We start from the raw sequence: 26,862 nt of genomic DNA, 5'->3' as shown, positions 1-26,862 counted from the left end.
TTTACGTTTTCTGCCTCACTGACACACGATGTTTTCCCACACCGGGGAGCGCTCCCTGCTGCCGTCCCTTTCCGAGTGCGCGTCCCAGAGCCGGTCTGACACATCTCCACCATTTTAATCGCCTCAATTAGTAACCTCGGGCAACGTATTAAAAAGTTTGTGTACAAACAGGTGCTTAATATTCAAGACATTCTTGTAAGCACACGAGGAAGCCAAGACAAGTGCTTAATACTGCCATACTTAACCAACGTCGCTTTTTTTTTCATCCCTCTCCCCAAACTGGCGTTTATTGCCCCGTGAAAGGGGCATTCGGGGCTGACACCGTGCACGGACGACTCCACGGCGAGCCGGCGCACACCGGCCATCTCCGGACGGACGGCAGCGGCAAGCCCAGGGGAAGGGGACGCCCCCAAGCAGGCCTCTCGCTAGGAGCCCGTACCCGCACAAGGGCCGAGCTCTTCGGACCGAAGCTCTTCTTCGGTCACCCCGGAGAAGCCTCCCCTCGGCGTCCCCCCGCTCCCCGGGCCGGGGTGCCGGCCGGCCGCCCCGCACCTCACGGCGCCGCGGCCCCGCCCCTCCCTTTCGGCGGGAAGCCACCGCCCGCCCCACGTGACGAGGCAAAGGCGCGGCCCCGCCCACCCCGGGCAAAGACCCCGCGGGGCGACAGGCGCGCAGCGCTGCCGCTCCGCCCCTAGGGGGCGCCCGCCCGACCCCCGCCTCCTCGAGAGGGATTCTCTCTTCCCCGCCGCCCTTCGCTTCCAACCGCGACCCTGAAAACACCCTCGGGCTCCAATCTCCGAGCCCCGTCCCGCCCCTCGGCCAATCCGCGGGCACCTTTCTTCCCCCTCTTCCCCTCCCCTCTCCTCGCCGGCCAATCCGAGCCCGCAGGCCCGCGCCCGCCTCGGCAGCCAATCAGGTGGCGGAGTGGCGGCCGGGCCCTCCTACTCCTCCTCGCTCGCCCCGTGGCAGCGCCTTCCCCCCTCCCGCCCGGTGCCGCGGCGCAGGCGGGCGGCTGCTGCTGCTGCTGCGGCGGGCTGCGGTCGGCGCCCCCTCCTTCCCCGCGGCGGCGGCGGCTGCCGCCTGACGGGCTTCGGCGCCCCCCTGCTCGCCGCGACCCTTCCGCGAGCGCAGCCCGAGCCATGCTGCTCCTGGCGGTCGCCTTCATCGTGGCCTTCGTCCTCCTCCTCTACATGGTCTCGCCGCTCATCAGCCCCAAGCCCCTCAAGCTGCCCGGCGCTCACGTCGTGGTGAGTGAGGCGCCCCGGGAGCGGGAGGCGCTGGGCGAGGCAGGGGTCCCCCTCGCCGGCCCTTTCCGCCCGGCGCCGAGGGAGCGGGCCGTTGGCGGGCGGCCGCCGCCGCCGCTCGGCCTCGGCGCCTTCCCCCGCCCCGCCGCGGGGGTGGGGGCTTGCGCGCGAGCCGCCCTCGGCCGTTTCGTCCGTTGGGCCGGGGCGGGAGGGAGGGAGGCCGCTGCCTCCGGGGTGGGCGCGCAGGGCTGTGGGGAGGAGGGTGCCGCTGCCGGGCAGGCTGGCCGCGGGGGGGTACGGCGGCCTTTGGGGGGGGGGGGGGGGGCCGCGGGGAAGGCCCCGCTCCGGGGGGGGGGGGAGCGGAGGAAGCCTCTCGATCACGGGAACGGCGGGCTGCGGGCGGGGCGGGGGGGGGGGGGGGGCTGGCGTTCGGCGGCAGCCGGAGCAGGGCCGGTGGCCGAGGCCCGCGCCGGGGAGGTTCAGCGTTCGGGGTGCCCGCCGGTTTGCAAGGAACCTTGGCGGCTCGCCGTAACACCCCAAGCTACCAAAACGTGGGAGCCACAAGTCCGAGTGATAAGGAAATGACCTGTACTGATGACTCTGACAACGGCTGTCTTTCTCGGTTGGCTTAAGGCGATCTTCTGAGTCACCAGAAATGCAAACCCTCTTCAGTCTTAATGTTGACTTTTTGAGACGTTCCTTTTGTACTCCTTGGGTTCTGTTTTCTTTCAGCATCTGCCAAGGTATTTAAGTGGTGTGTGCGCTCATAAACAAAAGGGAAAATCTATTGTTTCCTTGGTCTAAAAAACAAGTCAGATGTGAGGAAATGGGAAGACTAATACAAAGGAAGTGGTCAGATGACACTCATGAAACTTTTCGTATTTAACTACGTGGGTATCGATGTCTATGAGCAATATTTTGACTGTCTGCAGTCAAGAAGGTAGAAGTTTTTAGAAAGGCGTCTTCAGAAGAACATACTGGTGAAACAGTTCATGAGTAGATGACGCTCATGAAACTTTTCGTATTTAAGTACGTAGATATTGATGTCTATGAGCAATATTTTGACTGTCTGCACTCAAGGTGGTAGAAGTAAGTTTTTAGAAAGGTGTCTTCAGAAGAACATACTGGTGAAACAGTTCACGAGTAGTACACCATTAGACGTTCCCCTTCCTCCCCTGCCAAGCTACACACCCATACAACAATACCCGGGTGCTCTGAGGTGGATCACAAAGTCGTGAATTTGGATGCATGAGAGCAAATGACTTAAGCAGTTGCAAGAATTGGGGTCCTAGAATTAGCTTTCTAAACTTAGCTTTAAATCCCTAAGATATGCTCTATGCAGAGAAGCTGTAGTTTACAGTTTGGTTAAATTTGCTTGTAAGGGGCGAGTTACACTTGCAGATGCCCTTTGTTACACTGGGAGTTTGGGATAATCCAGAAGTTAGACCTTTTAGGTGCAAGTGAATTTACAGCTACTCTGAGTTAATATATATATATATATATTTTTTTTTTTTTTTTTTTTTTTTAAGCTCTGTATGGTGCCTATTTGTTTTGGGGTTTTTGTTATTATTTTTGGAGCTCCTCTTTGGAGGATGGATCTGTCCCCAGAATAATTTAGACCCGTCCAAGTTGCAACAGTGTTCCCTAGTTGCTTTATGCAATAGGTGTTACTTGGATGCTGTAACTGGCTTTACAGCATCATATACTGTGTGAGGTGTGTTTGAGCTTGCATTAAGGTTCCCTGGTTATGGTTCTTCCCACAGGAGTAATGCTTGTTAGGGAGGAACCCTTCAATAGGATTTTAGGAACCTTCAATACTGTGTAAAAGAAAAGGTGAAGCAGACTTAAGAGCCTTCTGTGACTTTTATGCAGAAATAGAATAGAAAACAACAAAAAGTTTAATGGATTTTATGCCAAATTTTTGCTTGTTTTTTTTTTTTTTTAACATGCATTATGATTATCCCAAGTTTTGTCTGTTCTGTATGTGATTAGACTCTTTAAAAGCTACTGTCCTTGTTCTTCTAATCAGAATGGCTCATTGAAAAAAGTTAACACTGAAAATGACGAGAATATTCTTGTCGGAGAAACCTCCCTGTAACCACTGACGCTAGTTATATGAGCAGTTTAAGCTCAATTTGAAACAGGTGGAAGTCTCAAAAACAGTGTTGCTGAAAGTAGTATAAAATTAGGAGTTCAGCTAGAGAAGTAACTATGTTAATATATTGATGGAGGAAAAGGCTGTAGATACATTTAACTTGATGATACAAATCAAAATCTGCAGCTAAGCAATTTTATTGGTGTCACCAGTGGCAGAACTACATGTTTTATTTTGACTTGAGTTAGGCTTTTAAAGTATTCATGCAAACTAATGACATGTGGAACAATTGTTTCAGAGTTCACTAATTCTTAGATTTGTAGATGCTGTTAACGCTGGATGCTTGTACATTTGGATTTCAAATTTTCTAGTGTAATGCATAAGGAAAAATATTGGATGATGGTACTGCAAATCGGGAATTTTGTTCAGGGAGGCTTTCCGCGTTGTGTATGTAAAGTGAATTCTTGAATTGTATACTGGGAGTAAGTGTTCTCTGCTACTGAAATGACTGAGAGACTTCATGAAAATATTTAAGGACCATAACATTCTCTAAGGACTTCTCTGAAGTCTTCTCACAGAAAAATATCAAAAGCTGTTTAAGTAATCTACATATGTAAATTCTTTTTAGTTTATGACTCGATTCAGATAAGACTGTAGATTCATATTTGGTAATCTTTGTCAGGTGTTAGTTAAACCCAGTCTTGAAAGAATAAAGGAATAAAGACCTGCAAATTACGTATTTAGCTGGTTAAGCCCTCTAAAGAGGGCAAGTGATTACCATTACACAGTAAATATGATTTTTCAAGATGTACTTGAATAAATTGTTTTTCTGAAACGGAAAAAGTCGGTCTTACCTAGAAACTCTTGTTCCTGGGGGCCTCTTGAAAGTATGGTGAAAATGTATCCGTTACATTTCTGAAGGAAGGTCATTGGGCAACTTCAGAGGCTCTTACATACCAGTTAATGAATTTTCAACTTAAGTCAGCATTCTTTTCACTCTTAATCCTTCATAAAAAGTACTTCACTCCTAACAGTTATGGTTAATAGATGTTTGAGTTATGGCTAAGTAACTGGCTCTGGCTGCCTTTTGGGATAGAAATTTGAAGCAGAAAACTTGTGAGTTTTTTCTCTCTATCCTCTCCCAGAGTCATTGCCATGATGGAAGTGCTTGCTGTGTTAGGCGAGGCATGCTTTCTGGAGGAATCATGATCATAGGAGTCTCTTTTTCCTTTGAAAAGAATAGGACTGTTACTCAGAGTGAGAGTCTACAGAACTCCAAAATTACTAATGGTCTAATCTTGTGGGTTCCCTCCCCCCCCCCCTTAACTGCTATGTATTTTGGTGACCCCAGTGAGCACCATTAAATAAAAAGGACTTCTCTGCTATCAAATTGGCTCAAGCATGAGGTTTAGCTTATTTAAAACAAAATGCTTTTTAGATGTTTAATGCTACTTGCTTTGTTTCTAGCACGAGTAGGAAAGTGTTCTCAAATAAAGGGTATAAAAGTTATTTTTGTGCTGTAAAGCTGCTGCTTCTTGTGCTGAAATTCTCCATGCTTCAAAATCCGGAAGACTATTTTATACATCTTTTATTTTGCCATGGGCTTTTAACTCTCTCCTTGGCTCTTAGGCTACGTACTAGCACATCACCTATTCTGTAACAATAAGCTATTATTTTGGTAGCTGGTTCTCATAGTAGACAGGAAAATAAAAACAGCATAAGGCAGTAGTCATCGCTGCTTCATATGCATCATGCTCACTTGCATCACATTTAACTGTCCTTTGTCAGGGATGTTACACCTGGCCTACACATGTTCTCTCTGATCTTTCCTTCCATTTCTCTACAAAGGTACTTTTCTTGATGGAGCAGAATGCAACAAAAACTTACATTGTTAGGGCAAAAGCAGCCTTCTGTAAATTTCATGAGTGATGTTTAGAAACTGTTTGCTGAAATACCAATGCTAAGCTTCCCCCGCCTTGTTTCAGCCTTAATCTTTCTAAAACAAAGTTGAAATTTCTGCAGAAAAACCCCTGAGATCTTAGTGATATGAATGCAGTTTATCAAAGTTTGTGGACTAACAATGGCAGGAAATGTAAAGATGTTCTCTGCTTGGGACTATCTCCCATTCAGATTGAAAAGGGCCTTTTGCTTGGACATAGTTCAGGATGATCATGCCAAATCCACATGCATAAGGGTCATCTCTAGTCTAGAAGTAGTTTCACAACTTCTGTGCAGAGCGCAACTTGATAACTGCAGTCAACTTTAAAGGATGGCCAATCTTGGTGTCTCAGCATTGTAGCTCTTGTGTTGGGAGTGATATGATCTGTGGTTTGGATGCATCCGAGTGGTTCGACAAGAGGTCATTTTGACTCTAGTCAGGCATACTAACCACTTAGATTACAGGGCTGTTCTGTTTCAGTGGAACTAAATACCTTCTGTCAGAGCACTGTCTAAAAGCATGAAGGCAGCTTGGATCCAGTGCCAAGTGAAAGTTAATAAGCTCTGTTGGAGATACAATATCAATCAAGTCTTGATTTTGATCATTCCTGATGATAGTTCTGTTAATTTGGAGTTGCACTGTCTCATCAATTGAAACGAATTTCCAATATCTCAAATCTGAAAGTCAAAACCAGCAATTCTCTGTACCCTCACCCCAACAATTCCATTTATCAAGGGGGAAATAAACCCTATGATCCTTAGAAGCTTAACTCTGTTATTGTGATGGTCTGATAAATTATAGTCAATGTCTCAAACATTTGTTAAAGAACTTTGCTGGAGATGATGGCTTCTGTAAAAACGCTGGAGTTGTGTGAACAGGACAATGTGGCCGGAGGACAGGGCCCCACGGAGAGTGGGACTACGCTTCTCCAAAGCCGCAATTCCTTATCTTAAGTGACCATGAGAAGGAGCACAGCATATGCACCTGGAGGAGGTGGCCTCATGGAGGATGGGACTGTGCTTCTATCTTAAGTGGTCATGCCAGCAGGGAAAGAGAGACAACTCCCCAATGAACCCCCAAGCTCACCAAACAATTCCAGAGAACCCCGGGAATGTGAACTGTGCATCTCGAGACCACCGACTAATATGCTATAAAAGAAGGGAGAATGAGTTCTCAGTGCGCACCCTCTGGAACTGGGTCTCTCCGCTGGCTGGACCAATGCTGGACCCAGGACTGGTGAAACCCTTTTCTTCTCTCTTTCTTTTTCTTTCTTTCTCTCTCTCTCTTTTTCTTCTCTCTTTTCCACAGTCCTTACGCCTCATCCTTTTAAACATAAACCGTTGACCAAGTCTGAGACTAGGAGTGGATCCAGCCTCCCCTGAGCTCCTTTTTGAGAAGGAGTCCAGAAAGCAAGGGGGTCTGCTCTGAACCTTGTGACTCAATGGGAGGGCTCTCCTTCTGACACAGTTTCATGTTCCTTTTTCTTCTTCTTTTTACACCTCCCTTCTCTTTTCAAAGAGCAGCTTAATGACATGATGCAAGGTTCATATTGATAAGTTCACTTGTACTTGGGCAAGGTTAGCTAGGTTGAATAAATGTTGATTTGTTGTTTGAACTCCCCTGGTGTTGTTTCATCTTAATTCTGACAAAGGAAATCCACAAACCTGAGTCACTCCAACTTTGGGATGTGACAGTTATCAAGGATCATAGCTCCAGAAGTTGGAGCCAGACTCTTTTTGGAATAGCTAATTTGGTACCTGTTATTCTCAAACACAGAAACAGCTCAACAACCCTGCTCAAGGCCTGGTAGTACTGCATCCTGAACATCTGAATTAATACTAGGATTTAATTGTCCCTCCCTGTCAAGAATTTAGTCTGTGTTTTGAGTTGCTGTGACCAGATTTTTATTTTTGCTAACTCCTCTGAGGCTGGGTTACAGTGAAATTTAAAAATGGGATCAGTGGCAATTCAAATGTCTGGAACTAATGAAAGGCAGTAGCACTGTAGAACTATTGGCCACAAAGGTAAGTAACTGTAATAATGTCTGGTTTAATGGAGTAGATGTGTGCTCTTCCTTTAATTCTGAGCATCTATGTTAGTAACTTACCTAACTAACAGACTTCATAGATTTACTTAGGCTAACTTCATTGTAGCACAAAGCAAAGTTTTCACTGGTGTTAGGGTGGGGTTTCGGGTGTTTTTTTTCTGTTACATTGGCATTCATGGTGAATGTGTCTGAAAGATGTGCATACTAGTAACAACCTCCCACGTACTGGTAACAGCCTCCCACCTAAATGATAAAGTTCCCAGCTAATGGATATTGCCTTTTGTCATTGACCTATCTGACATGAGCCCTATCCAGTGTTCTTGGGTGTGACTGTGAATAAAAACTTCCTTTTTCTGTTTCTTGCATGACTTAGACCTTCTCTTTCTGAAATGAACATTAGTGTTGCCTGACAAGTGGGGCTTGGTGCCAGTACCATCACCTTCAAAGAATTTCTCAAGCACTGGTGTAGTTGACCTGTTCATGATACTCAGCAGTTTGTGCAGGTAGTAATTGGCTGTCTCTTGGTGCTATGCCAAATATTGGAATTGGAGTAGTCTTCCATGCACGTTGATTAGTTCACGTGCTGGTGTACCTGCTGCCATTGAAAATCTGTAGAAGCAGCTCACAAGTGCTGTGGAACTGAGGTCTGCCTAAATGTATCAAACTGAGCCTTTTAATCTTTCCAGAGATGTATTGAAATCTTGCAAGCTATTCTGCGAATACACTAACATTCTTAACTTCTATCCATTGTGAAGCATTAAATTAATTCTGGGCTTCTGCTGAAGTCCCGAATCGTTAACTAACACTTGCACTCTTACGAACTTCATTTACTTTGAAAGCAGTCATCCTTGCTTCAGAATGTTACAGACTAGGTTTCACATTTCTGGAACAGGACATGCGTCTTGGAGTCGTCCTCAAAGATTAGTGTACTGTGAAGCTAATCTTGGAGAGAGAGAGAGAGTTAGAAGCTAGTTTGAAGCACCTATCTCTAATAATAGAGGAAGCCTAAAGAGCTGAAATCAGTCTTTGTGAATATCACACCCATTCTTGGCACATTTGTGACTGCACACAAACCAGTCAGAAACCGTGGACCACATTGTAAGTCTTTGTTTGCTGGGATTATTTGACTTACACTAAGCTATTTTTGAAGGTTAGTGGTAAAATACTCATATGAAAGAAGAATTTAGTGACTCGTGGGAATGTACTTCTGACTCTTCTGACTTTACTGCCTCCAAAACAATTTTAAGGATAATGCATCTCTAAAAACAAAACTGAGTTACTGGCAGATGAGGAAGCAACACAAGGTTTTTGATAGGATGTGTAGTTAGAGATTGCGGATCTTTGCTCTTCCACTAATTAGCTCAATGCCTCCATTTTCTCATACTTAAGATGGAGGTGATACCTTACATTCTCTGACGCCTTTTGAAAGGTTTTGATAAAGAACAAAAAATTACAATTTCTAGAGCAATCCGAGTCACTTCTTTTTCCAAGTACTAGGAAATCTGTATTTCAGAACTCATTTCCTCAACAGAATTTTTTTACAATAACTGCTTCTAGGCATTTTGTTCCAATATTTGCTCAAGTATAGCGTCTTAATATGCTGTTAAAAGAAAATTCAAATAATTTGGGTATATAAGGAAGATACCAGTGTTTGTTTACGGACCAAAGTCACATGCAGACTGAGACTGGGCTTAAATGAACAAGTCATCTAAAGGCAGTGTCAGACAGGCAGACATTTTTATTTTAGTCAAAAAGAGAGGTCAGGATTGTTGTCTGCATCTTGTTCCACATGGAGTTCATAAGTAGGTTTATTGAGGGTAGTGAGAGAGGTGTTAAGGTGACTTAAACCTGTATATTGGTATCATTTGGCACTGTATCCTCCTACAACATATGGTGTAGGACTGTAGTCATCACCCTGCGTTTGTCTATAGACAAACTATTAATTTCCTGTTTGCGTGTAAGACTATTCAGTGTTACAGTTTAGAGGAAGAAGAAAAGGTAATGGAAGCTTAGGTGCGGGCATCCCCACAAAACTGGAATTGCGGGGTGACATGGACAGTTAAAAGTCCAGACTGGGAGACTGAGAAATTCTCTACAGAGGGCCAACTGTTGAATTAATGGATTTTTTTTTTTTTTTAAATAAGAAAAGGTATTTTCTGTTTATTTTTACATGATGATATTTTCAGCAGGCAATCTACAATTGTTAATTTTACAAATAATTACTGCTGTGATCAGGTATGGAAGGGTGATATATAATTGTATTATTATGGCTAACATTAATAGTGATTTCAAACTTGTAACTACTGCTTTTAGAAATAACATACAGAACTTAGTCAAAAGCATGTGAGAGAGCCCATGTGGGAGTGGGTCTAAGTGTGCCTAACGTTAAGAAATGAGCAAAAAAATACCACTGAGGTAAAATTGGTTTTGGGATAGAAACAAATGCTCATCGATCTATTCAGATCTTATTTTTCATTCATACTCAGTAAGTAAACTAACTTTAGTGTTTATTCTGTATTCATACCTAATTGGGTGATATTTTAATCTCAGTATATTTTTAGAATTTTCATTTGATGTGACTCATATGGGAGAAGGGATGAGAACAGTGAACTAACACTGCCATTTTCAAATAACTTTCAGGTAACTGGAGGCTCCAGTGGAATTGGAAAATGTATTGCTATTGAATGTTATAAACAAGGTGCTTTCATAACACTGATTGCAAGGGATGAGGTAAGTGTATGTGTGTTTTTACTGGCTAAACTCTATTCACAAAATCTATATAGGTGGGGAATAATTTTGGAATTGATAATTTTTCCATACTTTCTTCAGTGTATATTTTAAGGGGATCCTGAGTATTTCATGTTAATACATGTGAATAGCAGAGGTGGCTGCCTTTTTAAGGAGTGTAGCCCAATGTGGAATTTGTGATGAGCTTGCCTTAAAACTGCCAGTGCTATCACTTCTGTTAATGGCATTCATTATTTCACTGTCTAGATCTGGTAGAGGACAAAAGCAGGAAACACCCTATATTCTTTAAAACTGTAGAATTTCCCTACAGTAAGTGACAACTGGGGGATTAAAGACAATTCTTAAAATTCACAGAATCTTTTGGTGTCTAATTAGCATTACATGATACTTTTTACTAGTGAAAAACTGTTCATCAAGACAGCTTTGGAGGAAAAAGGGTTTAGTTGTTTTTTTAACTAAGAAGTATTCTGAATTTCATTGGAATGAGTCTGTTTTCATAATGGGTTGTTATTTGTAGAGAAAAAACCTAATTATTCAGGAAATAAAAGCACTTAACCTCTTTGGGGGGCCTCAGTCTCAGCTGTCTTTGATAATTTACTTACACTTGAGAACTGACTTTGCATAATCTTGAATGCAGCCAAAATTAACACAAGTTTTCTTCAAAGGAGTATGACAATTTGAATTTACCAAATTTTATTTTTATTTTTATAATTCCATGACAGTGATTGTTCTTCAGAATAGTTTATGTAGTGTTACATAAATACAGAGTAAAACCAAAATCCAAGAGAAAAATGAATACCTACAGCCTTAGGTGCTCTGTGTAGTTGTAGACAACAAAAGCATTAAATCTATTATAGAAGTTGTTACTGGCTTCAGAAGATGAAGTGAAAAATAGATAAGCAAGTTCTGTAGCTTGATGGATTTCATGTTTTCAGCATCTATTCATAAATCTGTAAAAGAGCAATAGTAAAGTGTTGTAACTAGTTGAGGATGACTTTTGGGGGGTTTAGGGAATGTTTTTTAAGCCTTACTGAAATGCTGAAGACTAATGCTGCTGTCAGAACTGCAATGCTTTAGCTGTTCTTGTATCCATTTCAGAACAAGCTGTTGCAGACAAAGAAGGAAATAGAAAAATATTGTGTTAATGACAAGCAGGTAAGATCACTGCTAACAGTGGCTGTTGTGTGTTTTAAGATAGTCACTACAACGTAGTTCAGTAGTCCTGTCTTTAAAACAAAGCTGTTTGACAAAAATGAGTGAGGACTTAGTATTTGAATGCAAAAATACCAATCTGCTTACATGAGATGTTCTGCACTCTGCTACGTTTGATGTTGCCTAGCTAGTGCATTAGCCTGCTTTTCTTAGAGGAAAAGATTGATGTCTTCAGCTGTAGGTGTAGTATGCTTTTTTGGATAGCTGCAATTTACTGTCACTCGATAAGCGTTTGTATTCTTGAAGATGAAGAACCAAATTTTTTTCAAATATCTTGCTTTTTGCAGTTCATAAATACAGCGATTGTCTTGGCAAAGAAATTTAGATACTTGTTTCCAGGTTTAGTTCACTACATCATACTTGTATTCCTTATCCTGGCAAAGTACTGTAACACATACACAAATTAAATATGTGAAGTTCTGAGACTTCTAAACACTGAAGCTGCTTTGGTGAATAGATAGTGCGCTCATGCATAAAGGCACCATTTTAGAGCTTGCAGAGCTACTAGCTTAAAATAGGTAAGCTTGCTATATTCAAAATATGCAACTTCAACATGAAATGCTAAAATTATATTTTTGCAGCACGAATAATCAAGGGGAGAGGGGAAACAAGATTGAGACTGTTAAAATCTTTGACTTTTTCTTTCTTGTGTTCAAGAACTTTTTTGTTACTTTCATGATTACAAATAAAAGCAATTTATTTATCTATGAAAAGGGATTTGAATTGATAAATTGGATATTCTGTTGAAAAGAAGCAACAGAAAAAGCCGAATATGTGGAGGCAATAATGTTAGTACTAGCTGATACAAAATTTTCTTAATACCTCTATGAGATTATGTCTTCACTTCCTTATATTTTTGTCAAATGGCTCGATCTGATTTTTTTTTTTTTTTTCTCTGCACATGCTGCCTTACTCAGACCAACTTTATTTGAAAAACTAAGCCATTTGAGGTGAGGAGAAACTATATTTCGCCCATTTAAAAAAAAAAAAAAATCCTGATAACCATTTTCTTTTAGCTGCTCTAGTAGTTTCCCATACTTAGCATTAAAGTTAATCTCTTGTCAAACACTGTGTCAGGATGTTCTTGTTAAAATCTGTCCAAGCTTGATAGATGCAGACTTTTTAAAAGACTGTTACTTGGTGCGTGTTCGTAAGAGTTTCAGTTAAAATCTCCGAAAGTACCCTCAGGGTTGAGCAAGCTCCAGTGTGGACTGAACAGGACTGCTTTTGCAGAAGCAGCTTTAGACTTGCAGCCAGGTTAAGCATAGGCAGTGGGAGTCATAGGTAGGCTGGCTCTTTGGTAGCTGTTACTGGGTTGTAGACGAGGTCACAGGGAAGCCTGCCTGATCTAAATGCAAAGAACAGAACTGGAAAAAGCAGGAGTCTGGGGCAGAGCTTGCACTGGAACAGCAGATCAGAAGCTGGGAAGTGAGGATAGCTGAACTGAGAGAAGCTGTACAAAAGGATTGCTGAAAGAGTGTAGAGAAAGGTGTTGTCTGATATGGATCATGTACACAGAGACTGTTATGTTTACTAGATGTCGAGCTAAGAGGTGAAGATCCTCAGGAAAGATTACTTTTTACATGAGCATATACTGTAACTGTTCAGCTCTTGGATATATACATGAAACCAGGTTGCGTACATACATTTTAGTGTTCGATGTTGACATGCAATTTATTTGGAGTGCTGACAGTGCAGCCTTTATGGGTATAGGTGTGCAATGGAACAAAATCCTTGCCCTTAGAGGTTTCTTTGCAATATTTTTTTTTTAAATCCCTTTCCTAATATAGAATATTCCCAGTTACTGCACTGGGAACTGAATTGATCTTTTATTGTAAAAGCTTTATTAATGATCCAACACCACACAATATTTAGAACAAGATGTGAGGAAGAGGGCTGGCGATACTAGACTATTTCTGGCAGCATATTCTATGTCCTAGGCGTGGATCTATGGTGCATGCTTTGGAGTGAAGGTAATCAGTATATTGTAGCAGAAGAAAGAACGTATGATAATAGAAGCAGAGGTGAATTGTATAATGTGATAGTAGTCAATAAAAGCTGTGGTACTTCCTGAGTGTTGTTCACAGCATGTATAACTAATCTATGCAATCTGATATATTAAACAACTGCTCTAATTTTGATACAGAACTGTGATTTTTTTTTTTTAACCTCCTCGCTGACCTTGCAAAGACATCTTGATAATAAATCAATGTCCTTTTCGTTCAACTGCTATTTTGTTCTTAAACTTATGTAAAAGATAAATATTTCCAAAATACAATAAATGCCCTAAGGGCATGCAGACCCACCGATAACTTGCACCACAAGTTTACTCTGATGTCCAACTACACACAGTGCTGGGAGGCAGGAATAGCCAACCTGCTGTACAGGAATGGCAGGCAGATTCTGTTTATGGAGCTAAGAAGTGTTGCAGTCTGACCAGAGGCAGAACTGACAAATGACTAGCTGCCAAAGCAGTTAGTTACACTGTGGTAAGCCTTTTTTTTTGTGTGTGTGTGTGTGTCCACGTGCTCTATGACAAGTGGTCATGATGATACTTGTTACAAACTGGTGATGACTTTGTATTATTTCACCTCAAACTGAGTTTAAATGAATTGACCAAAGTAACAGAAAGGATAGAAGTTGGAACAAGAATACAGGAGTCCCTCCTTTTATTGAGATAAGAGATTGCTTTTGCTTTCAAGATGATGAATTGCCCTGAAGCTCTGCTGATTGCTCAGCAGAGAGGGTAGCTTATTTGTCAATACCTGCCCAAGCTGGAGTTTGTAGCAATCTTATAGCTTGTAAGTGGTAACCCAAAGACAGTGCTTCCTTTGGCCAGAAGTTGATTTGAAGGTGCTTCAAAATGTAGGTTCTGAGATCACCTTGCCGAAAGTAATCGGTAGCTTTCAAGAAAAACAGGGCCTAACTTTCAGTTGCAAGAAAACTTAGGTATCACTGTCACCTGTTTTTTGTCATCCTGTCCTGCCCCCCTCCCGCCCCCCACCCCGGGCCAATGCTTATTTTAATTTTTCTGTATCTTTCAAACTAAACCTCATAATCTCTGGTTTCTGGACAAGGAGTAAACATATACACATTATTTTACTTTTTAGGTATTTTTGACACTGTGCAACTAGTCAGTTTCTCATAGAATTTTTATTTTAGTTTTGTCCTTCATGTGTCTCAATTAAACAGTATCCAATTAAGTTAACTACTATTCTTTTAAAAAAAAAAAAAAAAACCCACCCAAAAAAACCCCCATGAAAAAAGTGGGTAGCGTGCATTACCAGTACTAAAGTTAGCAGGTTTTTAACACTTGCTTTATAAATTTTGGAAAAGTTTCTTTGCTGTGCTGATGCTGCAGTTTCAGAGCAACACTCTGCAACCATGCCTTTCTATGATGTGGAAAAAAAAATGTTTTTTCTTAAAGATGAGCCTAAGCCACACAAATGGTTCGCTTTGTGTTTAGCGCTCATGAAAGTTAAATGTAGCACTGTAGAATTTTGACTGCCTTAGAATAGTTTTTACTACACTTTATGTAAATAACTTGAATCATAGTGTGTCTAGGTACAGTAAATTAGAAATGATACTTTGCGCACGAGTAGCTGCTTTGAAGATCCTGAAGTGCTTATTCGTTCTTAATATAATCTTTATTATACTAGAATGGGTGTGTGAGGGGGAGGAGCTCAGAGGGGGAAGGGATTGCTTTCTCCAGTGTGGGAGAAGTGCAAACTGTACTGTCAAAAAGACTACTTCTTTTTCTGGAAAAGATATGCCATTGGGTTTTGTTTCATTTTGAAAGGCTCGGAGTCAACAGTTACTGGACTTACTGTGTTGTAAAAATGTTCTTTCACTTCCCTTTTCTAGGTTGTACTGTGTATTTCTGTTGATGTATCTAAAGACTACGAACAGGTGGAGAATGTTCTAAAACAGGTGAGGAAGTAACCGATTCCCCTATGTATCTTAAGAAGCTTATTGGTGTGTGATGTATTTCTAATGGAAATAGTTTCTTATAATGATACTGTGCTATAGGAAGGGTTTTATTCCTGCTAAAGAACAGCTTAACCTCTATCCCTTCTTCCAGGCTCAGGAGAAGCTGGGGCCAGTTGACATGCTTGTAAACTGTGCAGGAACATCAGTTACAGGAAAATTTGAGGATATTGAAGTAAATTCTTTTGAAGTGAGTGAGCATACTTTTTAATTTTATTTTATGATGATTTCTTACTCAACCGTTCTAACACTGCATTCGTATATCTTTGCAGACTTTGTATTAATAGTGATACACTTGATTTGTGGTAGCTGTCAGAATTAGAATGTATCTTTAGATTTGTGAGGATTGCCTCTGGTTTCTCAGCTAACTATCAATCCATTGATGGGTCAGAACAGTGAATTCTCCCTCTGGGAAAGAGTCCTCGAGATGGCAAAAAAGCCTGGCATGTATTTTTGTAGTTTAATGCACTGTGAAAGGCACTGAATTTCACATGGTCTGATTTTTATTCTGGTGAAGAAATTTTTTTTAATACAATTTTAACCTGTTTAAGAAAAGTTTGGCTGTTATCAGTGTTCAACTCTGAGGTGCCCAAATTGTTTGCAGCTTGAGAAGCTGCTGCTCTGATGAAAAGACCAAAAAAAAAACCCTGCCAAACCCCTGTATTTTGGTTACTTTATGCCCACAGTCCTCAGGCCCCCAGTCATCTACAGATAACATTGAATCGTCTGAAAATAATAGGCGTAATTTTATAATAAATTTGAATCATCCCTTCTATTGCTTCTGTGGGCTATCAGTTATGTTTTAGGTCGTCTAGAGAGTGAAATTAAAGACTTCCCCTTATCCTGCCAAAGATTAAAATCTCTGAAATGCATAAATACATAAAATTTTTCCTGTTTCCTGTTTTAGAAAGCTCTTTAAACTTTCATTTCAGTATGTTTTCATACATCATGTGTAAATGGATTGCTTCCTGGACACTGTTTAGGTTAGATTTTTCCTTCAAATATTCTTCTTTTTTCCTTGAAGGCCATATGATTCACAGTATTATCAGTATCCTGGATGCTATTAAGACTTGCAGATAGACTGGATTTCTTTTGGCTTGAAGTGAGATTTTTAGCTATAAAACAGTTTATGAAGCTGTAGAATAGAGAACAATTGTTTCTTTTGCCAGCTGATAGAACTACAAATCTAGTGAACTTCATTGTTAAAGCAGACTGAAATAGGGATTTTTGATAAATAATGCCAAACAGCTGAAGGATTCCGAATCTGTGGCTCAAATACCATATTAATATCGTTTGTGCAGAGATTAATGGCAGTCAATTATCTGGGTAGTGTTTACCCGAGTCGAGCAGTAATCGCTACCATGAAGGAACGAAGAATGGGAAGGATTGTGTTTGTATCATCTCAGGCTGGGCAATTAGGCCTATTTGGTTATACAGCTTATTCTCCAACAAAGTTTGCTCTTCGAGGGTTGGCTGAAGCCCTGCAAATGGAGGTACGTGTGCAATAATTTAAGTATTTTTGATTGTAAACAAAAATACTTTTTTTTAACTAGCAGCACAGCACATTTTCATTTAAATAGTTCTCTTTTTGTCTTGTGCAGCACTGCTGATATCTGTGTGCTATGTTGGCCCTTTTTTTGGCAGCAGTACAGTCCTATTGCTCTGCATGGGGTTGTAGAAACTAAGCTGGTTTCAGTCGCATAAGAGGGAATAGATTGAATCTGTTCCTAGAACTGAAGATGACCACATGTGCAGACATTTTAAAAATAATTTATTTTAACTAAAAGGACTTGGATTTTAAGTCTTTTGAGTAAAAGTCTTTTTCAAGGCTCTAAGTGGAGAATGATATTGAAGATCCCATGGATGCATGAGGGGCAGGCCACTGATTCCCAACTTGTTTGTGAGGCCATGGTAAGTGGTATGTGAACCATATGAAACAGTAAAACTTGCAAGCTAGAATTTGAGAATTGTCCACAAAAAAAAATTGTGTTGACAGTGGTTCACCCTTCTAAATTTTGGTACATATGAGCTTTTTAAAGTGCAATGATCTAAGCTTATGCTTAAGTCAAGACTAAAAACAAAAAAAACACTGTTTTCATTATTCAATAGAATGAGGTTGGTAAGTACATTGTAGTAAGACAGGTAAAATTGATTTGAAAATTACTTCCCTCATTCTTCTGTTAAGAATTTATATTTTAGTTGTTAAGTGTTTATGTATTAAGTGTCTGTGTTTGGTTCTAGGCCCTTGCATAGTCCCTGTTGTTACCATGTTCTGTTCCATTTAGTTGTATGCCTTGATCAGGATAAGAATGTGAGGTAAAATTGCTTCTAATCACTTCTGGCCTGCCAAATAGAACAGCGTGACTGCAGGGTCTTTCTTCAGACTGGTGATAGATATTTTTGTGAAGACTGAATTATTCAAAACTAAAAATAGGGCGTTCATGGACCTGTGATGTGGTATTTCAGTAAGTGTTTTCAATATAGAATGTTTCATAAATAAAAATGCTTAGCGCTTTAGAACACTTTGCTTTATCTTAGCTCTCTGAATATTTTCATTAAAAGCTTCTTTATTTGTATTTGGAGTACAGATCTGCATTGTAGTTTCTGAATAGTAGTGCAGTAAGTGATGTAATTCTGTGACACATACATACAAATACATAACTAACGCAATTCTTGACATGAGACCTTCCATTTTTCCTTACGCTTTCTACTTATTTTTTTGTCTCCTTAGACTTTGAGCCCTTGCAAGTTTATACCATGGCTTGAAAAGCCTTGTGACTTGAGTATACCTCTTAAAGATTTAAAATTTGAATTTTATGGTTTTGTTGCATTTTTTTTTTCTTGTATTTGTCCAGCAGTAAAAATGTTGACATAAACAGCAACAAAAGAGCATGCTAATAAGCCTCAGTGAAGGCCTTTTTGGCCTTGTGTTTATGAATATTGGTTACCGGTGTTTGGCAATGGTTTAGTGTTTTTTTTGAAATTTGAAATTGATAAAATTATAGAGCTAAACTACTTTCATATTCCTCCTAAATGTCTTAAAAACACTTAGGTTCATCAAATAATTTACATCAAATGCAAGGGTTTTAGATGCTTTTATTAAACAACACAACCATCTTTTAAAATCTTTGCTGTTTTGCTTTCTCATTTGACAAAGCTCTTGAGTCTTGCAAGTGCTGAATATGAGGGTGGCTTAACCCTAGAAGCAGTTTAAATTCATGCTTGCTGTATTTCTTGAAAAATAAGAAAGAAAAATTCTTATTAGTTCAAGAGAAATTAATGAAGTTATGAGGGACATGTAAAGGCTGTCAGTATTAAGATAACACTTACTTTTGTAAAATACAGGTAAAACCTTATAATGTCTACGTAACGGTGGCCTATCCTCCAGATACTGACACACCTGGCTTTGCAGAAGAAAGTAAAACAAAGGTAAATTGTCCTTCAGTAATACTGTAATGTTTTGAAAGCTTCACTTTGTAGTAAGCAGTGCAGTTCAGATTTCATTCACTTTCTTAGTACTTTTGAAATCAGTGCATGTTAAAATTTTAAGAAGTACTCTTAAACTCTTCAATTTTATCAACTTAACTACTCAGAGTTAAATAGCTTGTAGGATAATTGTGTAGCTTATTGTTCTGGCTTTAAATGGAAGAACTACCTACCTTTTAATATCTGAAACACTGCAAAGTCTTTTTGTACACAGTTGAAATATTGTTGTAGAATGGTAAACTGTAAAACCACTTTTTTTTTAATATCAAAGCTTAATGAGCCAAAATTAATATTCTTACTTTGCATCTTTAATATGCAGTTGTTCTGATAGATGTGACAGATCAAATAATCCTCAGTTCCTTCCGTGAAGTCTGCGAACTAACCATGCTATATGAATATATGTAATGACACAATTCAATAGTGGCTGTTGTCTAGTATTAAAGTAGGAAGGAAACTCTCTTGTGTTGTGTTTGTAGTGCAAATGACAGTATCTCTTTTGGGAAGGGTATGTCAGCAGTAGGCCTTTTTCATTTGGCTTACCTTAAAAGTGAAAGTTCTAACCTTCAAAAAATTTAGTTGCCTCTCATCATTTGACATGTCCCTACACATGAAGTATAATTCCAAAAACTACATTCAGGCCCCGCGTTCAGACTGAAGTATCAGGTAACCAGAGAAAAATATGTCTTATTTTTTATTTGCATACTGTGAACTAGAAACCTGATATCTAAGGAGATCAGCCTTTTCAAGATGCCCCATCATGTATAATGGGAAGTTGAGGTTGAATTCCATTTTGTCTTTCACCCTTTGTATAGGAATCAGTAGGGATTGTATAATGCAATTCTTACTTCATAATTTCTTGATATCTTTAAAAGAGATGTGTGATATTTATCTTTGTCAAAAAGTTGTCTTTTAAGCAAAGACTTAAGCTTTGTTTTAGCATAAGTGAAGTCTTCGGGTGACTTGCTCCTGTCGTGATAGTGCACCTTAAATCTCTGCAATATTACACTGCTCTGACAGTTCAGATACTAATTTATTATTGTTGCATTTATTTAATACTACTTAGTTTAGAACACCTGTCTCTGTAGTTTGCATCTTGTTAGGACTTTGCTATTTTTCTCTGTAATCTTTGAATATAGTAAAAGAAAATGTCAGGAACTAGGATACAGCTTTCCTGTGTTTAATTTTTTTTTTTTTTTTTTTTTGAGGTAACTGCTTTACAAATTACAACTGTGCTTTGGTTGGCTGATAGCCAGATCACGTATTTAATGGCTGACTTCTGCCTGCCTTTTTCTCAACATGTCATTAACTTTAGCTGTTGCTCTGGACAGTTGCTAATTTTTTTCCCAAACTTACAGTATTTTAATTACTGTTGACATCCCTATATCTCTTTCAGATTTGGTTGATACTGGCCAGTAAGCTCAAAAGTACATAGGGGTTATGAGATGGATATCTGATGACATAAGTGATATCACCATAGGAAAGCATGTAAAAGGTGTTTGTATGTGATTTCTGCTGGCAAAGACACTGATTCCCCCCCCCCTTAAAATACACATAGTAAAAAAACCAACCAACCAACCAACCAAAAAAACCCAAAAAACCCAACCAACCAAAGTTTTCAGTGAGCCTGAGTTTTCAGTGAAATCAGGATTCATAATTCTACAGATACTTGGAAATGGGCCTGTTTCTGTGAAATTTAATTTCTGTAGTACTTTGGATTGATAATGAGAGAGAAACCTGTAGTTGCTCAGCTCTTCCCTAGAAGTGCTTTTTTAAAGTATTAATCTCAGAATTAAACTAGTTCCAGTATTTGACTAGCTTTGAATGCTTCAATTAAATTTTGTTATTAAATGTAATTGAATTAGCCATTAAAACAAGTCAACCCGTGACCTAGTATTCTTTTTCTCCCTAATTTAGCGCTGGTTTTTTCTTCATCAACAGAACCATCTATCTTAACATATTGAGCATTTAAATAGCTTGCTGTGCAGTTACCTCCATCATTGTTTTATTTATTAAAATGACATGAATGCCAAACATGCTTCTAAATACTTTAAAGCATATTTTTGCTGTTTGCTTTTGTAACAGACCAGATTTGTTTGGTTTGGGTTTTTTTTGTGAAAGAAATTGTGGCTGCTAAAAAAACTGCCATAATTGCTTTCTTCTAGTGAGGTAAAATTGCAAAAATGCTCTAAAACACGAAGAGATAAAATGTAGTGATGGATTTTGTTGGATACCAGTTTGTGGAGTTTGAGAAATTTAAAATAAAAAAAAAAAAAGTGGTTTTGTAGGATCTTAAAATATTTCAGGCCTATCTTTTGCTTCATTTCTGGCAAAAAACCATAAATGAACTAATGCAGGTGTTGAGAGGACATAGTTTAAGCATTTTGATAGCTTTTACTGAAAATAGAATACTTGGGGGGAAAAAACCACTTTTTCATATTTTATTAGTAATAAACTATTAAAAAAAAAAAGTACTACTCAAGGAAAAGCTGGCATTTCCCTTCATAAAATTAGACTATTATTTATGAAGGTGCTTTTACCTTTCTTTAAGTGAATGTTTTAGGTGACAGTATGATACCACTTGCTAACGGTGATGCCACCCATGACAAAAGACCCAAACCCAAAATTTGACCTTTGTATTTTTCTCTCCTGTGTGGTGTTAGTCAAACTTATATTGGTGTTTTTCTACTAAAGCCCTTAGAGACGAAGCTAATTTCTGAAACCTCATCTGTTTGCCAAGCAGAACAAGTCGCCAGAGTTATAGTCAAAGATGCTGTAGTAAGTAAATTATCTTTTTAAAGTACATTCTTCGTTAGAGGGACTTAAGATCCCATGTAATACTTGTTTAAGAGTGTAAAACAACAGCTAAGCTAAATGCAAAATCAATTTACACGAAACAGTACTCTCTGCTGGTTAGTTTGAACAGGAAGAATTTTCTTTATTATTCTTTTGCCCCTGCGCCCACAAATGAGTTTATACAATCTCTTGGAACTAAAAAGTATCTGAAGTTGTACATTAGATAGAACAAAATGATGCGTCAGTATGATGCAGTGTCTCAAAGAGAGATTATGACTGACTTTAAAGCACTAAACTTTATTGACTTTTTATGTATCAAATACCATTTGTCTAACCTCAAAAGCTTGTTGGACTACCTTATTTTTCTTGAAGTTGAGTTCATATAAAAATAATTTTACAATAAATGAAGGCAGTCTAGACTTTTAATGTTGTATGTGATTTATGAGTGATTAAAATACATAAAATGCTGCTCTTAGTGGTTAAAAGTGTATTGCCTTTCTGAGGAATTTTTTTAACGTTTTGTGCTATAGAATGCTTGCATGCTTCATAAAGCACCTCAGAATGGAAACAAACATGAAATTTCATGTTCATAAAGCACAGCAAATGAATCCTAGAATCTGTAATTATTTTGCAGTTCCAAATACTCTTGATCTTCAACATGATTTACATCTACAGCAGGTGTTCAGTTGTGAAGTTTTTACAATATTTTTACAAATACAGCACATAAAATTGTCTGGTTTTGGAGTGGTGAGTTTTAAAAGCAAGTACTACCTCGCTGTCCATTTTTAAGTGAATGCCTTTTGGAATGTCGCTGTATAGCACAAAATATTTTTGACTATTTTGATTCTTAATTGTGTTAATATTTTTTTACATAAAAATATTCGCTGTTAGTGACATCAGTCAGCTGTGTTAATCTAGAATAGCTGTTGAAAAAATACACATTGTGATTTGCCACAACGGGGTAAATTACTTTTTTGCTTTTCTTAATCTCTGTCTTCCTTCCATCCAGCAAGGGAACTTCAACAGCTCAGTTGGATCAGATGGTTACATGCTATCAATATTGACAAGTGGAATGTCACCAGTCACTTCTATTACTGAAGGTCTTCAGCAGGTAAGATTTGGGAAGGCCCCATAGTCACAATTCCTTATAGTTTAAAAGACTTTAAAAGGTAGAACATTATGTAAACATTGATTATTTTTTCATCAAATGGCTCTTAATACTGTGGAGACTTGGGTTTAGGATACTGAAGTAGTATTTTCAAGCTGGAGCAGCAAGTTGGCAGGAAAACTAAGATTACTACCTGATACTCAGTCCTGAACGGTTACATGGTTACGATGGTTTTCATGAGTTTGTTTTCCTGAGGTTATATAACAAACCTGCCTGGAACTTTTTTATTTCACGAGTAAATAATATGCTGCAATCTGGGATCTTAAATGAATTGAAAGATGTTTCTCTCTGTTTCCAGGTTGTTTGCATGGGCATTTTTCGCATCGTTGGCCTATTTTACCTAGGAAGTTTTGACAGCATAGTTCGTCGCTGCATGATGCAAAGGGAAAAATCTGAAAGTGCAGATAAAACTGAGTAATCTTTACTTTGAATTGAAAGAAGAATGTCAAACAGTCCTGGACAGCTTGCTGCTTAAGTGGGACTCAGTTTTTCTCCTGAAGGATTTAGACTGGAAGTACTTGCTATGTGACCAATGAGTCCCCTTAAAAGCTATGAAAGAAAACAAAAGTACAACTCCAGAAAATGCCAAACTATGCAAAAGTGAGAATGAGGATTAGATTTTTTTTTTTTTGGTGATTTGAGTTGGAGAGAATTTGGGGAACTTGTAAGTGACCTGCAGAGTAGGATTTGAGAATGGACTATGTGTGGTAATTCTGGACAAATGCTTAAGTTTTCTCACTTTGGTGCTTATGGACAAAATAAGTACCGTGACAGACTGGGCTAAAGTAGACTGAAGTCCCCTGAACAAGTTGGTACCTTTTGCTAACGTTTTGGGACTGTTTTTAATTTAGAATGTTAACTTTTCCTTTGGCCAATCTACAGATCTTCTGTCAATGACAGCTTTCCTTATTCTGTCCAACATGCAACTGTGGAAACCTTAAGATGGCAGATACATTTGTACGATCCAAGCTTTCTCAGTTTGGGAGTAATTAAAAAGTATGGTTTAATATATGCATACTTTCTAAAGGGAGATGAAGAACCCATTCCCACAGAGAAATGCTAGGAGATCGGGTCTGTAGCTCTTCTGGCTTTTGAAGAATGTTGTGAACAAAAAAAATCAAACCAGTATCAAGTGTGTTGATTTATGACTTTCAGCATTTTAAGCCATTGAAATAATGTACAATTTTTACAGATACTTACTTTTCCTTATCTGCCAGTTTTTGCTCTGGAAAGGAAAGTAGCTTAATGCTACTGTTATGCACATTATTTTTCAAAGCTGCAAATGATGAGCCAAACCAGTAGTTGATAGAATCAATTGTAATGAAAATGCCAGGCTCTTCCAGTAGCAGGAATGTAGCTTTTTGGGGCAGAGTGGTCGGGAGGGGGACTGGTGTGTGTCAGAATGGCATTCCACACTTAATTGTATCACTATATGGAAAAACTTTCACATGACAAGAAATTATTTAAAATACTCTCCTTCTGTGCCCCACTTCTAATTTGTTTCGTTTACATTATATGAAACAAGGCTGCTCAATAACTGCTTCAGAATACACAGAACCCAGTGATTGTTTCTAATAAATCTTAACACTGAAAAAGCTTGATGCATAACAATGATGTTTTAAGGGTGCACTATATATACTGTTTATTTAATGGACCACTATAGCAAGTGCCTTGTGAGCTTTTTTTTCAAAAGCTGCATATTTTGTATATGTTAGCAGTGATATGTTTTCAATGTCATATTTTCCATTTTCAGTCAGTACTCTGAATCTAAAATTACTTGTAAAACTGGGCACTTTCACTTCCTTGAAAGTAGTATTTAACAACAAAATAGGAAAAATTGATTGCTTTTGTTAAGATAGTCTTTACATCTATTTAAGAAGAGGTATTCAATTAAACCGAGATGAAAAATAATAGGTGGTTAACTAGAAAACCTTTAAAATTTAATTTATTGAGGCTATTTATTTTCCCTCTCTGAATTCAGTTGGTCACTTTTCAAGTTTTCTTCACATAGACTAAACTTGCTTTAATACCTCGTTTACAAACATATTTTGGGGGGAGGGTCACATTGACACTCTCGTTTTAAGTGGTTAGACTTTCATTAGATTGCAAATGTTGAGGCACTGTTGAATTCTTCACAAAGCCTATGTTTTAGGTCCCGCTTCCTGATTTTTGTTTAGAAATGTGAAGTTGTGCATGCCTATAATATAATACAAATTTTGAGAATAGAGTGTATTCCTGCATTTTTAAACAGCTGGGCTTCAGTGCAAAGAAATGTAGTGTGCATATGTGTTTCCTGTGCTGCTTAATGTGAATGACATAATGGAGCATTTATCGTATATCCATTGTCAACATTGCTATATTTTTTAAAGCAACATAACAATGCTATTTGGACCCTATTATCTATGTTAGTTCTTATTTTGATGCAAATCAAATACTCCTTTGACCACCTGCAAAAGATACCAAAACAGGTGAATCGGTTGTGCTGTAGTTTGAAAGAAATGCTAATGTAAATGGCTTGACATCAACACAAGCTTGAAGGTCAGGACTTAAAACCAGTAAGACTTTGGATACTTGAATTTTTGGATCTTCAGCTTGGAATGTTAAAGGGTTTGCATTTAAGAAACGTAATCCAGAAGGTCAGAGCACACACAAGACACTGTGGCAGCTGGGCCTCTTTACAATGTTTCAGGTTGGACATCTTAGATCACTAATCACTCTTTCTTGACTGAAGAGTCCTCCAAATAATGACTGATACAATTCAGCGCAAGTGTCTGTGAAGGAGGAATAAGAATACAGGGTGAAAGTTATGGCACTGATCTATAGAGACGTCAGTTCACACCTAATTTTGCATAGTGTAAGTGGTTGTATTGACAGTAAAACTGTAGGTTGAACCCCTCAACAATTGTGGAAGTTGGAACGAGGCAAGTCTTTTGAAGGAACAAGTAAAGAAAAATCTTCTTAAATGTCCTAGTTTCTGCTGTTGCAAGTTAATGCAGTTAATTTTAACTGATAAACTTTTCAACTGTTTTATTGTCAAAACATAGTAAATTGTCAGCTACAGCAACCTTAGGTGTAAATTTTGTTTTCTTATGCGCATTCTCTATCTACCAATGTACTCATTTTAAGGTCCAATATTAAGTGAAGGAGATGCCTTGTAATCTTGTGGAAAAATGTTTAGCAGCCAAAAAAATATTTTGCCAGTTTAAATGTTACAAAATCTCTGCATTGAAAAGTTTTAGCAGTGTCTTAGATCTGTGAAGAACTTCAAATAGGCTTTATTACTTCTTGTCAAATTGTCAATAATTTAATCACTTGTGCCATATCAGTTGGTGTCTTGTCTCTTGTTTTCTTGGTCAGTCTTTAAGATTCAATTTAGGCTTTGATAGTCTTTTCCGTTCCATGTAGTTTCTAATGACTGTCTGCTTTAAATACAGATTTATTGTAACTTCACATATAGTTTACTTCACCAAGGTGTTCATGTGCAATTTAAATAGATTTAATATTTTACTAAGAAAAAAGATAAAGGTAAATAAACTTTATTTGCTGTGAAAAACTCTAGGCACTTTTAAATGGTAAAAATATATAGCATTATTTGTAAAAAGAAACTTTGTGCTTATTGTTTCATCATTTTTGTGCCAGAACTGTAAACTAGTTTTCATATTTTATATTTCTCAAAATAAATGGAGAATCAACAAAGCCTGTAACTTGTAAGTTCTTTGAGGAGATGAAGAGCAATGGATAAATGCGTTTGCAGGGCTTGGTGGGGTTTTGTTTGTTTGTTTTAAATCTGGGATTAGTTCAGCAGGATCCTCTTAATTTTGTAGGATAGCAGAGGGGGCAATATATCCCTCCATTTTAGCAGATTAGGGCAGAGGTGTACAGCAGATGAAGGATGTAAAGAATTTGACTGAATATTGTCAGCAGACCCAGTGTCATCAAACCATAGTGAAAGTGGGATTAAATTGACAAAATCTGCCTTTATTGCAGGAGGTGCTGCCAGTATAGAACTAGTGCTTGTGCTCTCTGGAAGTGCTTGTGAATCCTGATGAGCCAAGTGATGCTTATCCTTCCTAGTGGAAAACAATGGAAATAATAGTTATGGTAGCTGTCTTTCTGTAACACCACTGAGCATGCAGCTGTGTA

The 26,862-nt window shown here is 38.8% G+C and overlaps 1 protein-coding gene across 1 annotated transcript; it reads left to right on the top strand.

Moving 5' to 3' along the window:
* The first annotated feature begins 949 nt into the window (after nucleotides 1-949).
* Nucleotides 950-26,044, top strand: KDSR (3-ketodihydrosphingosine reductase). The gene is made up of 10 exons (XM_030041854.2): nucleotides 950-1,247; nucleotides 9,966-10,055; nucleotides 11,172-11,228; nucleotides 15,150-15,215; nucleotides 15,367-15,462; nucleotides 16,574-16,765; nucleotides 18,618-18,701; nucleotides 21,450-21,533; nucleotides 22,561-22,662; nucleotides 23,018-26,044. The coding sequence occupies exons 1-10, from the start codon at nucleotides 1,140-1,142 to the stop codon at nucleotides 23,135-23,137; spliced, it is 999 nt and encodes a 332-aa protein (XP_029897714.1). The 5' UTR covers nucleotides 950-1,139; the 3' UTR covers nucleotides 23,138-26,044.
* Nucleotides 26,045-26,862: the final 818 nt, after the last annotated feature.

The sequence above is a fragment of the Aquila chrysaetos genome, chromosome 18, assembly GCF_900496995.4.
Source record: "Aquila chrysaetos chrysaetos chromosome 18, bAquChr1.4, whole genome shotgun sequence".
NCBI lineage: Eukaryota > Metazoa > Chordata > Aves > Accipitriformes > Accipitridae > Aquila > Aquila chrysaetos.
The sequence above is the reverse complement of the archived record's forward strand: the minus strand, read 5'-3'. Positions and strand labels throughout refer to the sequence as shown.